The sequence below is a fragment of the Sander lucioperca genome, chromosome 20 (genome assembly GCF_008315115.2).
Source record: "Sander lucioperca isolate FBNREF2018 chromosome 20, SLUC_FBN_1.2, whole genome shotgun sequence".
In the NCBI taxonomy this organism is placed as follows: Eukaryota; Metazoa; Chordata; class Actinopteri; order Perciformes; family Percidae; genus Sander; species Sander lucioperca.
Genome location: NC_050192.1, coordinates 10415260 through 10430221, shown reverse-complemented (window position 1 = coordinate 10430221; position 14962 = coordinate 10415260). Strand labels below are relative to the sequence as shown.

The 14962-nt window shown below is 39.5% G+C and overlaps 1 protein-coding gene across 3 annotated transcripts in view; it reads right to left on the bottom strand.

The window, feature by feature from the left end:
* plxna4 (plexin A4) overlaps positions 1 to 14962 on the bottom strand; it is a 252928-nt gene that overhangs the window by 77797 nt on the left and 160169 nt on the right. For all 3 annotated transcript variants that reach the window (XM_035996329.1, XM_031313676.2, XM_035996330.1), the window contains exons 6-8: positions 5942 to 6065; positions 2736 to 2889; positions 132 to 231 (exon numbers count right to left, since the gene is read on the bottom strand). In XM_035996329.1, coding sequence (XP_035852222.1) covers positions 132 to 231; positions 2736 to 2889; positions 5942 to 6065 — 378 coding nt within the window. The remainder of the gene's footprint in view (positions 1 to 131; positions 232 to 2735; positions 2890 to 5941; positions 6066 to 14962) is intronic.

The following is a 14962-nucleotide window of genomic DNA, read 5'->3' as shown; positions in this document are numbered from 1 at the left end:
ACAATATAATTTTCAACAGTTTAAAAATCAATGTCAGTTTTTTTTTTAATCAATGTGAAGGGATGGGAATTATGACAAGCTGTCTGCTAACGAGAAGAGCTCTAAAGAGCTATAAGTAGAAAAAGACTTACGACTTGTGCACGCTACAGTTGTAGAAAACAAAACTGGTATTTGCGAATGCCAGGCCTGTCTCCTTGGACTTGAGATAGAGCTGTACGATCTGGTGGTCACCTAGAGAAAATAAATTATAGTTAAAAAAAGTTTGATAAGTAGATGTAGACAGAGTGTTTTGTATTCAGGTAAAAACAAGAAGAGGATAAAAAGAATAAGAACTATTAGAAGCAATAACTTATTTTGTTTCAGAAGTCATATATTAAACCCATTACTGACAATTTTAATTTAACAAGGAGAAAAAAAAACTGTATTATAATGGTAAATAATTGCATGTCACAGCTTGTTTTCCAGCACGAGCAGTGTGTAGACACATCATTTTATTCTCTTGTTCACATATCTTTTTCAGTATCTGGTCATATTACATTTTCCCATGAAGAAGAGATGACTGCAATACTACTGCTTTGAGCCACAGGTGCTCAGCCTGTTGCAGTGGTAAAGGCATTATCTTAAGAGAGAGAGAGTAGAAGGGTTTTGTTGGGTCTCCCTATACCTGCCGCCTTACAAGAGACTATAAAAGTTGGTGCAGGCACATTTCCCTTGGGATGGAAAATATTCCCCTGGAAAAGTCTTTGACAGTGTCTTTGACTATGTATAGGGGGAAGAAGATAAAACAGTAACCGTGTGTGTATCTGTGTGTGTGTGTGTGTGTGTGTGTGTGTGTGTGTGTGTGTGTGTGTGTGTGTGTGTGTGTGTGTATGTGAGCTTGCAGCTCAACTGTATTTGGTGTGTCCTTTTGTCTGGCCCTAATGAAGGAGTTCATGTTTAATTCAACAGCACATCCACACATCTAACTGCTCTGTTTCTACACTACCTCTGTATCTCTCTGTCTGTCTCATCCCCACTCTATCTCTAAACACAGGTCTCTTTCACTTCCTTCCTTACTTTCTTCCACACACACTGTGACTCCTTCTCCCCTGTGTCTTTCTCCATCTCTCTAACAAAGAAGGAATCATTCATCAATCACAGTAAAGCACCACTGACAACGGCTCTGTCCTAATTAGGCCACCTAAATGTTACCTTGAAGCCTGCTAACACTGTCTATCCCTCCATCTATCTCTCTCCTTTCTTTTCCCTTTTCCAACCAAGCTTAGTACATATTTATACATCTACGTTTGTATGACTGCAGCATCACCAGCTTTACATGTGGTTGACATTGCAAACATTAAACAATTTTTTTTAATTCCCCAAAGCACCCTCAGGCACCCTGTCAGCCTGACATATGAAAATGTGTGCTGTCTATCTGAGGATTACTTTATTGCAGTGGTGTTGTGTGTTTGTTCATGGCAGTGTATGTGTGTGTGAAGCTCTGTTCATGTGGGTGCACTGAATAAATGAAGGGAAATTTGAATATTCGTGCATGTGTACAGCTCAGGCCTAAACGGTCTCACCAGTACTGTAATTCCATGATGATCTGCTCACTTCCCCTCTATGCACTATAGACTACACTTATCTTGTTGTCTTGGCTCCAATATCTACAATTCATAGATAACATTTTTGCAAGCAACAGACAGGCAAGTGTGAATACCATTTTCTTTAGCTCTCTGACATCAGTGAGCATTCCTTTGTATGTACATTTTGAAGTACCATCGATTTTCTCTTTTCATTCATTATTATTCATTTTGTCTTTCTGTGGAAGTATGGAAGGAGATGGCATCTTCTTTATCTTAACATGAGGACACAATAAGGGTTGGTGATGAAGGATTACCTGCCTGGGGACAGGCCTTCCCTGATGGGAGCTTTGATCGATTAGACCAGGCTTAGTCGACCACAAAGAGGGGGATGAAGAGCAGGGGAATTAGAAAGAGAAAAACATACATCTTCCCTCCTTTGCTTGTGGAATGAATATTGTCAGAAATGTTTAAGCTGTTTGCCTCCTGAAAGGAATGGAAACAGTGACATTGTCTGCAGGGACTGTGTAATCTCCAGGCACTAAATTAGCCGAAATACTGTAGTAAAAACACTTAGTTTTGCAGCTTGATATTCTCCTTTTTGCACTGGGGTTTACTGGGGTCCAATCACTCCCTCTGGAGCGTATTCACTTTGAGGGAGGGTGGTAAATAGATCCCACAGCAGCCTAATAACTAATGTTCATTCAATTACTAAACATGTCCTAAGATGAGGCTCCAAGGCCCACTGAGTTACTGATGGCAATGAGAAAACAAAAATTCATACAATACTCTTAGACCTAGGACTAGCATGCCTCTGACTGAAGGGAAAACATCCAGATCAATGCGTGCTTCCCTGACAGATATGTATGTTTGTATTCAACAGGTGCTCTAATGTTAATAACTAGTTGATGCTGGCAATCACTTTTTACATATATTTTTCCTAATATTATAATAAATAATGATATTTTGTCAGGATAATAGTCGGCTTCCTCCAAATTATCATAGGTGTTGATGTCATGCACACAGATACAGTTTCTGTACTTGTTTACGATGCAAACATCAAATCAAATGCCAACAGTGTGACATCCAACGCTGGCTGGTATGGAATATTATATTTCCTGATCTCAGTTTGTTGCTTTATGGGCAAAAAGGTTGCAATAGGTCCGCTCTTACCTTTGTCAACAATAATGCGTGGCATCTCTTTCTCAGCAGGGGAGTAGCACTTGATATGGTTTCCCTCCACCAAGCCATTCATCTCAGCCAGGTCCTCAAAGGTACAGTTGACGCCTGCAGAAAGTTCTGGGACATTATGGGCCTCCAACACCAACTGTAGAGAAGGGAAAGATAAAAAAGTGGTAAGCTGTCAGTATTTTCTGCCTTATTTTGCTAAACATTCACTTCATAGTCATTGCCTGGTTATAAGAAATATAATGAAATAAAAATGGAATGAGCTTATTAAAGTGATTAGTAGCTCTAATATTATGGTGAACCATAGCAAACAAAACAATAATAGGGATGGTTAAGTTAAGTTGTAATGGCTTCACATTCATAACAGCACACATCACACAGTGAAAAGCATTCATCATTTTGAAATACTAAATACTAATAATAGAACTCAGCGTAAATGGAACGCACATTCTACTGGGTGAGCAAAATACTTTTGATGAAGCATGACAAAGTGCATTTTATAATTGTGCCTATGGTCAGAAATAAACGTGATAGATCTGTGCCTCAACTGTGACAACAGTGCTCAGATTCCCAGATCTGTAGAGGACTTTGGATCCGTTTTGGAGCCAATATGTTCTTCAAACATGAGTGTAACATAATATTGCAGAAGAGAAGCACAGCTGCAAGTTCTGTGCAGATTAATGGTTCATCTGCAGGGTGGTCAGCCGCCAGAGGAGCCACTGGGGGACTCTTGAATGAGCAGTTAATATATGATCAGGCATCAGATGCATCCTGCCCTGACATCCAAATAACAACAAAACACTCTGATGCAGAAAGATATAGATGAACTTAAAACTGAAATCAATCAATCAATCAAATGTGATGGCCAAAAGTACCTCTACCATCCTAGCCACCTCTCATAATGCCTTGTAGTATTAATGCTGTATGGATGTAACATTTATCATCTCTCTGGGTCAGTGAGAAAATAGTGTTTTTATTGGAAAAGTGAAAAAGAATGATTAAAAACAGAAAGATAAAGTACGTGGAAAGATGACGGGAAAATGGAATGTAGATGGCTGAAACAAAGTGCGAGATGAGAGGAGACGATGGACAACAGGAGGACAGAGAGAGCAGACTGAGGTGAGCATACAGGCTGCTGGACAGGCAAGAAAAAGAGGACTCTCTGGGAAATAGAGAATGCAAATCTTCCCTCTTCATTTAAAAACACTGTGGAAGCTCTCTCTGCATCTCAGAAAAAAACTGGCTTCAGGTGGAGCAGTAGGAAAAAAGAAAAAAAGATAACACTGTCCTTGAATAAGAAGGAAAAAAAGAGGGTAGTGAAGCCAGGTGGAGTGGGGTCAAGACCAAAATATACATATTGATGGAAAAGCATGTCTGCAGTGGGCCTTGGTCTAGGCATTGATTTGAGGCACAGTCCATAGTACACTTATGATGTGAGGTTGAAAGCTGCCTCAGCGGCAGAGAAGGGCTGACCTGCGCTGTTTTTATATTGCTGTTTAATGAAAAGACAGTGTCGCGGGTGTGAACAGATACACAGCTTCCCATCATAAGATGAACAGGGCATGACCGGGCTTCTCTTACACATCTCTCGTTCGTTGCTTACTCTACCTCTCACCTTCTTCTTCTCTCGCTTTAATGAATTTTTCCTTTTAAGGAGGACGCCAGACCTTCAGTTTCCTCAATTACATATAGAGTAGTCATGGCCAAGCCTAACCACAGCAGGATTCATAAAAATATGAAAAAAACCTACTCGTGAAACATCCGCCACACAAACACAAACCCACTAACCCAACTCAATGACAAATTTATAGCCATTTAACCAGAAATAATGTCATGTTTTTGTTTGTGAAAAAAAACAAAGAGAATGAAATGTAAAACAAAATAATGTTTTTATTTCTTAAAATGTTTCTGATTTCAGCAGTGGATTGTCTCCGTTTCTTTCGAGACTGCCTTGGCTTATCTTCCCAAACAAATATTTAATAACACACAGGTCGAGAATGAGCCCCTGTCTGTCTGGCAGAAGCCTCTGCCTTGCAATCAGTTGGATGGGAGATGTGTGGCATAGCCTTTGGGTAAAGCCTGCTCCCTCGGAAACACTCTTTAAAGGATCAGTCCTGAGCAGCATCACACACCCACACCCACACTCACATACCCCATGAATATCATTAGAGTGATGCACCTGAACACCTCTCATGTGACCCTCAGAGCAACACATGAGAAAAATCATTCAGGCTTGACCTTAGAAAATCATTTTGGATATTTATGCACTTAGTCTGTGCGATTCAAAGCTATTTCCTAACCACCATTATATAGGGCATGGGAATTGAAATGTGACATTGCTTAAGGTGGTTAAGGTCAGTGAGATTTTCATAACATTCAGTGTAACAGCTTTATAGACTGTGACATATAGAATGTGTTCAGAATCTGCTGAAAGACAAATGTTTGTATTTCTCCAATTCCTGCAGAGGCATATCAGAGCTCCTTGCACACTAATCAATACACTTAACCAATCAAAAACAACTCAGACCTTTAAATCAGGCAGCTGTTTTAAAATGAAATGGCTGTTGCATTTAGTTGCCAACAATTACAATAAACACAGCTGAGCTAAACTGTGTGCTGTTAATGATTGTTGACATTTGTTGGGTGAGTGTTTCACTGGCCGGGACTGTAAGTTGTAAGGTCAGGATTTGAAGGATGCATGTTGGCAGGCAGTAAAATGATAAAGCAGTATTATAGAGTTAACACTGTCTACTAATCAGTATCTAGAGCATAATTACATCGCATTACAAATTATGCTTGAGTGTGTGATGTTGTCAACCTGCCAGACAAGATTTTCTCACTAGCAACATATTCAGCTAGCCTCACTGTTTACTGCAATATTGCTCCACTAAAACAAATGCTTGTTCAAATGTTTCCTTATTGAATGGAAAATATATTGAATTACTCCTTATTTAAAAAAACACTTTATCCTTCAAATGTACAAGAAAGAAGCATAGTAATAAAACAATAGTAATGAAAACTAGTATCTATTTCAGGACATCTGTAAAGAAAATCTGCACTGGTAATGTAGGATAGATTAGTTAAAGAATAAAGAATATTATGTAATTGCATGATAGGAAATATATGATATGGCAAACAACTTTTAGAAAACAGGTCATTGTTTCCTTTCTAGTGTGTTTCTATCCACTCACCGTGACACTAAACTGGGACACTGAGATGTTGTTTGGGTGGACACTGAGACGCACACACTGCTTGATATCTGATGCAAAGCGACGGGGCTCTGATGAGCGCTCGCATTTCTCTTTTCTGGTGCACCTGGAAAAAACACAAGAGAGAGGATGTTATTCACGGATGAAAAATGCACATACACACACATACACAAATGTTGTTCAGATGTAACCTGACCAGGCCTTACCCCTTTCCACCTGTTGACACCAGGGGAAAAAGAGAATGTCCCGCCGCTCTCTGACAGACAGAGTTAGACACATTTATCATATTTCTTTTCTGGCAGTGTACTAGCTACAGTGGCCAGTGAAAGGAAACCCAATCTCCAGTGGGCGGGAGCAGTGGCATTTAAAACAATGGTTGCTCTATATGTGGACGTGAAGCCGGTCCGTTGGGAAAGAGGTAGACCTCGTCTTTGTAATGCTGTCTTAATGACTGGCATTCATGGGCAATGCCAAGTGCAGGTGGAAATGTGGATGTTGGTGGAAGGGCAGGGATGGATTCCTCCGCCTCTTAATAAACACCAGGTGGTCTAGCCCGGTCCATTAGACTGGTTTGGGGAGTTGGGACGACTGGACATTTTGTGTTGTAAGAGGAATGTATGGGCTCCTGTTCCAAACACTATTCCCTGAAATACCGCAGGGTAACTCCCCATAGTTTAATCATCTAAATGGGTATGTGGGTAAGAGAACTGCAATTCATTCCCACCAAACACTTGCAGTAGATAAATTAAATATTACAGTGGAAGTGGCTGACGAAACACTGATGAAGCCAAATTGTGATATAACCTAAACCTCCAACTCTTCTCCACACACACACACACACACACACACACACACACACACACACACACACACACACACACACACACACACACACACACACACACACACTTAATCCCCTCATCCATTTATGCAAGTTTAATCCCCTATTGATTTAGACAAAAACTTGCTGTGCAATTAACAACCTGGCAAACCCACAGAGTGCCCTAAAACTCATTTAAAGACATAAAATTAAAAGAAAGAGGCTGTAATGAACGAAAGAAATATCTTTGAGGTGGTTGACGTCTGAGATACAGTAAGACCATAAACACTTTTTATACTGAATTGGAGACATTGTGGGAGGGTAGATTTTGACCTGACATGAGTATTGAAAAGTTAAGCGGCCTAACGTGTTGCAAAAAAGACAGACATAAAGAAAAAGAAAAGAAAAAATCCTGTTCGAGAGAGGGAGAGAACAGGAGGAGGGGTAAATAGTGCAGGAGAGAGGGAGAGTGGAAAAAGAAAGCAAAAAAGAAGCTAAACTTAGGAAGGCAACTATTGTTGGCTTTCTGTGAAGCTTTCACAGTTAAGCCGGTTTGAGTAGGGGTTTAATCGCTTCGGGTTCCTTTGTGCTTCTCTATCACTCCTGGCTGTTACTCCTTTTCTAGCACTGATTTAATAAGACCACATCGTATAAGTACCCCCAGGCAAACTTTTCACATAGAAACCCACAAACGCACACTTTCATCTACAAATGCACATATAAACAAAATATACACTCGGTTTGCTTCCTTGCATACCTACAGGTCTATTGTTCACACCAATGGAAGAGTAACACTGTAGAAAGGTGTATATGCTTGCTGTGTATGTGTTTTTTGTGTGAGTATTAGTATAATGATGTTTCTCTTTGTACTTGTTCCTTGGCAGTGTCATTGTACATCGCATATCAAATTTCATGCCAAAAAGACTAGCAGTAATGTTAATGTTTACTGGCACAATCTCTGTAAGTGAATCATCACTATGAGTGAATCATGACCAGTGAATAATAAATGGATGCATTAAGATTCATACCATTCTAACATTGTCTCCCTTTGTCTCTTAAACATACCGAGACACAGTAAATATGCATATATATGCTCTTCTCTTTAATATCTTTATTTACAGCTACATCATGAGCTACACAACATACTGTTAAGAAGTTCCAAGGCCACACTATATAGTGCCCTAAAAAACCCACAATAAAACATAAAAAGAAGTGTCCATGGCTACTTTTTACTAACAATCCCACAATGCAATGCATTTTCTAGATGTGAAAATACTGTTGAGCGACATTACACTTGTCAGTGATGACGCAATGTGATGTGTGCGAAATCTCAATTTATATAAAGGAGGAGTGAACAAGGGAGTTATTTCAGAAGCAGCCCAAATCTAAATGGCCCAGGTTGATCATCTCTGTGAGACGCTAGCTTCTGTAAATAACAGCAGGGGGGATGAGGAATGAAAGAAGGATGATGCAGGGAAACAACACGTACTGTAAAGACTTGTTAATGTCCATCTCACAGCAAATAACATTTTTAGGTTAGGTGTGTGATTCACAATGTACAATTGGTGAAAATGTGCAGCCTGCAAGTTTTATCATCTGCAGTACAAACCAACAAGACATAATGAGGCAGTGTGAGTTGATGAGTGCAACAACTAGACCTGGCATATCTGGACTGGGGCCTGTTAATACATTATCATTAGAGAGGGTATATACGGTGGCCGACAGGGGCAAACGCCCTGCAACTTAAGAAAACACACGCAAATAGACAAAACACAAGCAAATTAAGAAAACAACTTCATTAATTTGACAACACATACGCAGCATTCAGCAAACGCGCTGCAAATACCACAACACAACCAAATACATAAACGCACTGCAAATAAAAAACGTTGCAAAAAGAAAAGCACGCAAACCCCGAAAAAAGAAGCGATGCAAAAAGAAAAACAACTTCATTCATTTGACAACACATGCGCAGCATTCAGCAAACACACTGCAAATACACACAACTCAACCAAATACATAAACGCGCTGCAAATATCACAACACAACCAAATAGATAAACGCACTGCAAATATGAAACGATGCAAAAAGAAAAGCACACCAACCCCGAAAACAAATGCAACAAAAAAACGCTGCATCCAGATTACACAACGGAAGTTCTCCAGACCTCTAGGGGGAGCAGCTAGTGGAACAGCTGGATTTTCGACCATTATTAAATTCATATTATTATTATTATTATTAACATAATATATTATTAATATACAGTCTATGCTCCCGTCTCTTGCCCTCCCGGCTGGTGCTGTCCCCGAGCTTCGGCTTTTCAAAATAAAAGCTGGCGTCTGGTCCGCTATGTGTTTGTACTTTGGTGTGTTGGATGTTTGTGAACTAAACAGTACGCAATCATGCTGATGAATACAATAACTTTTTCAGCAGATGTCTTACTTACAACACGTTGGAGTTAGCAAAGCAGTTTTGTGTTTATATGTGCGGGCGGGATTTATTCAGTTTGATAAATCCCACGGTAAATTGGCTGGTTTACTAACAGGGAAGGACTAGAGTCTGTTTTTTGTATTTCAAGAGCGAATTGCTCCACAATATGAATACAGATTGATCACTTATTTTGTTGGTAACCGTTGTTGTATAATCACAATATTACACTTGAGGAGGCCTACACTTCAGTAATTTCGGACCTCGAAATTAAACCCTCTCATGTGGCTTAAACAAACGTCAACGTTAAACGCTGATGCAATTTTAAATGTTTTATCACCACGAGTTTACAGACGTCTCTGCTGATTGAGTATCAGCTGGGACCTGAGCTGAGACACACCCACCAAACGAGAGAAAACATATCTCAAACATAGATTTAATATTTACAGTCTATGCAGTCTATGCAGTTTCTCTCTCTCTCTCTCTCTCTCTCTCTCTCTCTCTCTCCCTCCCTCTCTCCCCGTGAGGTCGAAAATCCAGCTGTTCCACTAGCTGCTCCCCCTAGAGGCCTGGAGAACTTCCGTTGTGTAATCTGGATGCAGCGTTTTTTTGTTGCATTTGTTTTCGGGGTTGGTGTGCTTTTCTTTTTGCATCGTTTCATATTTGCAGTGCGTTTATCTATTTGGTTGTGTTGTGTGTATTTACAGTGCGTTTATGTATTTGGTTGTGTTGTGTGTATTGGCAGTGCGTTTATGTATTTGGTTGTGTTGTGTGTATTGGCAGTGCGTTTATCTATTTGGTTGTGTTGTGTGTATTTGCAGTGCGTTTATGTATTTGGTTGTGTTGTGTGTATTTGCAGTGCATTTATGTATTTGGTTGTGTTGTGATATTTGCAGTGCGTTTGCTGAATGCTGCGCATGTGTTGTCAAATTAATGAAGTTGTTTTTCTTTTTGCATCGCTTCTTTTTTCGGGGTTTGCGTGCTTTTCTTTTTGCATCGTTTCATATTTGCAGTGCGTTTATGTATTTGGTTGTGTTGTGGTATTTGCAGCGCGTTTGCTGAATGCTGCACATGTGTTGTCAAATTAATGAAGTTGTTTTCTTAATTTGCTTGTGTTTTGTCTATTTGCGTGTGTTTTCTTAAGTTGCAGGGCGTTTGTCCCTGTCGGCCACCGTAGGTATATCACTCTGCTCTAAAAAGTGGACAGGGGCTAATTTGTTTTGCTTGTTATGCAAATATACAGTAGACATGGACATTTTCCATTAAAAAACTACCAAATACCCTCACTCAACTCCAACAAAGAACATCACTCTAAAGAAAAGTGATCAGTGATCACAAATCCTTTTGGATTAATTTCCTACTTCGCTTGAGTAATCTATGAGACCCTTCTGTCATACCATCTCAGGCTAAAACTAATTAATTTACACGTGAAAATAGGATTTCATATTGTACTTAATTTAAGTTTTAATCTTTAAGTTTATTTAATTAATTTGTACCAATAGTAAACTGGATGTATTCACATTCTGTAATTGCTCTAACAATATATATGTTATGGGTAGGTCCATTATTCCCTGTGTGTATGCAGCCAATATCAAATAGCATTATCTTCTAAATAATGACTTCATGTAGATTTCCTTCAATTGTTCCTTCCTACAATCTACCCACTTTCAGTGTATCAATTCTAAATATCAACAATGATATTGATATGTATCATGATTCTCATATGAACGCAGATTAATCTTTCGATTATTTTCTCGATTAGCTGTTTGATCTATAAAATGTCGGAAAAGGTGAAAAATGTCGATCAGTGCCCAAGCTACCAACGGCCACAATGATGACCTCAAATGTCTCGTTTTGTCCACAACTCAAAGATATTCGGTTTACTGTCATAGAGGAATAACAAAACCAGAAGATATTTACATTTAAGAAGCTGGAATCAGAGATAATTCACTTTTTTTTCTTAAAAAATTAGACAAAGTAATTAATTTAATAGTTGACAACTAATCTTCGATTCATCTTTGCAGCTCTAAACCTAACATGATGTTTGCAATGCCAGCTTTTGCAGTACACATTTTACTTTCCATTTCAGACTTTACTAAATCGAAAATATCATAAATAGAGCTGGTAGTGCAAGCCAGTGAATTGTATTACAAGTACCTGGGTGACCTCTGTTTATCTATGGAGATGTCATATAGCCCTGCAGGGACTGTAAGTTTAATCTCTTTCTCAGAGACAGAAGGTCACAGACTTTCTGGGTACAGTAGGAACAGCCAACAGGTTGAATTATTAACTTTCACATCCGAGACACGGACCAAGGACTGCAACTCAGCTGAATGAGGGAGGCCTTTTCTTCTGTCTGCATCTCTCTGCCTCCCTAGGGTTAGACAATGGCACGGGGGTATACTGCTGTACACACCAGAAGAAAACTCTACCAAGATGCCAGTGGGTGACACCAGCTAACAGATAAGTGTTTTACTTTAAGAAGTGGTCTTGCATCGTGACTGAATCTCTCACCATATGTAGGACATTTACACATATTGAATTGGATTAACCCAAATGTCCACACCACTATGAAGGGGAATTTATGTAGCCGCTTTGGCTGATTTGGGGCTTCAATGAAAGGACATCGAAGATAATGCCGTACATGGTTTAGCTGATGTAAGAGCTAAGTATTATCAGAGCAAAGCACTGGATACTTGTTTTCAATTACTATCCACACAGACCTTGAAAGAAAAAAAGATTGCATCGTTTGTAGCCATATGAAACAATCCCACCCTTTGTAAACATCAAAGAATAGACCACTTAGAGAACCCCAGAAATCAAAGCGATTTCGATTTTGAATAACTGTCATAAAAGGCCTGACTGAGGCTATCTTTTTTTGTGGAGAATTGGATGTCCAACGTCTATTCATTTGATTAGTAAATACCGCTGTTGTGCAGAACTGTTTGACTGACTGGCAATGACACATTATGAGAGAGCAAGCTGAAAGGATTAGATTGGCCCTGAATGGAAACTAATCTGCACTCTTGTTTCTCCCAGCCTTTGATAAGGTGACACAATTAGAGTGAGACAGAGGAGAGGGCAGAGAAGGATTCCCAGCCCCGGCAATTGTTGCTGATGAGGCTGTCACGGCCATTCACAACTAGATGGTCTTGTAGATAATATATTTAATCGTGCAACATTTGTCATTTAGCCCCGTTGATGATTTAATTGATTACAATACAAGATGATCACATTATTCTGTCCAGTATGTGCACACAGATGAAAGATATCCATAATCACCATTAAGTGATGAATATAAACAGGTATAATTCACTGAAAGCCCTGTAACATGCATTTGATTGTTGTTGTTGTTTTTTTTTTTAAAGTAGCCTTTAACTTGAAAAGGGAAAATCACTGACAACCACTCATTCTTTGATTCATAGTTTGGGTTTTAAATGTGCATATGATGTACTGCAAATGACTGTAGACTAGATAAAAAGAACACAGAGAACAAAGAGAGCAAGAATTCAAAGAGCAGAACTTTGTTCAAGTCACTGCAAAAAAACAGAAACGGCAAAATTTTAATGGAGAAACTTAAAGTTATGAAGTTCACCATTCAACAAAATAAACACAATGGCAAAAGTCAGTATCAAGCATAATTCTTATATTTTGAAAGCATGAGGACAACCAGGCTTGATCCCTTGTGGCTGGTTGGAGGGCTCAGGGGAGCGTAGAAAAAGAGAATACTATACTAAAGAGGGGGTGCAGATGTATCTGGCCATGTGAGACTTCAGGTGTAATGCATATCTAATGTGAGGCATGGAGAAGGTCAAGCAGGCTGGGAAATGAAAGCTATTAAATTCTCACAAAGGCGAGGTCCAGCCATCCTTAGCTCTATCAAATGCTCATGTCACTGGAGAAAACACATGCGTGGACTCACACACACACACACACACACACACACACACACACACACACACACACACACACACACACACACACACACACACACACACACACACACACATGCATCAAACAATTAAGTGGTCAACAAGTATATATGCGTATATACAGTATACACTAAAATCTCATAATACATGCATGCAAGCATTTGTTGTATATTACACACCTGGGTTTCTGCTTTACAGTGCTGTTTGTGGTACATCAATGCACAACAAATACGCACTCTGTAGCACTCTGTAGTCCAACTGAAACCCAATTACCATACTACCCATGCATCATCAGACACTATGGTATCCTATACATACTAATAGCCAGAGGTTGTTTGTTAGTCTAGAGCAGGAGCTGTTTCACATAGATTCAGTCAAATCACACACATCTACTGTATATTCAGCTTGACTACATCTCTCACTCCTACAGTGCATGTGACCACAGCCACACATGAACACAGCTGAACAAACACAACAGTCGGTGTGCCTCCTTGTGCTATCATTAAGAGTGGCGGTCCACAGAGCAGAAATCCGCATGGAAGGGCCGGTGGGAGAGTCATTATCTGGCCCACTGGCCATGACCCTGCTACTCCCGTTTGTGGACACAGAGACACAGACACACAGACACACAGACACAGACACAGACACACACACACACACACACACACACACACACACACACACACACACACACACACACACACACACACACACACACACAACCTGTGTGTCTCTCATGAGCCCATACCTAAAGACAGAAATTACAGAGTGGCTGCCTCCAAGTAGAAATCGTACTACCAATGCAAGAACACCGGCTGAGCAGAAAATTACACAGTAACACCACTGCTGAGAGTTTGCAGGTACAAAGCCATATGGGATAAAACGATCTCTTAAAAATATATATATAAAAAGTGAGGCAGACAGAGTGAGAGCCTGATTTCGTCAATCAATGTTACATAAACCTTTGAATAACATGAGGGCTTTAACAACCTCCATAAATCCTTTATTTCTGTCTCACGCACACAAACATAGAATAGATGGTGATTGGCAGCATCAATCTGGCCCTGCGGCAAATAAGTAACAGCTGTTTCTCTCTGCCATGGCCGGCATTTAGGTGCCTCACACTCCACCACACAATTTTAGCAGCTGTCAAAAGCCGTGCCACCAACTTCCTTCATCTCTCTCTCTCTTACATGCACACAAACAAACAAACCCCCGGCAGAGCTATCTAAAGGTGGGGTGGTGTCGCAGGCTTATTAGGCTGCTTATCTAGCATACTATATGTGATGAGACTGCTGACCCTGAAGATGCCATTAGGACAGGTTCTCTATATTAAACAGCTTTATCTGTCTGGCTCAGAGGTACATTGGTGTGTGTGTGTGTGTGTGTGTGTGTGTGTGTGTGTGTGTGTGTGGGGCTAAAGAGATGACAAAGCAGATTTACAAAATGTGATTTTATTAATTTCTTTGAATCATTGTTTTATTAAATATATTTTCTAAAAACACAAATTAAACAACAATTAAGGAGTATTTTATTGACAGAAAAGATGGCAGAAAGGGCACTGTCATTACAAAATTATATGTTTTAATTATCCAGCTAAGTACACTATTGCTAGTTATTCGTACATCTTAATTACATTACTTTGAAATTAGTGGGAGTTATAATATTGCTTATTCTTTATTATTTAAATATCACAAAATTTAACTAATATGATAGCTCAGTTGTACAAAGGATGTAACAGCTAATATTGGAATGTTTCCAAACAGCTCATATATCACTGTCACATTTATTATTACATCATAACACAATCTGACCCCTCACATT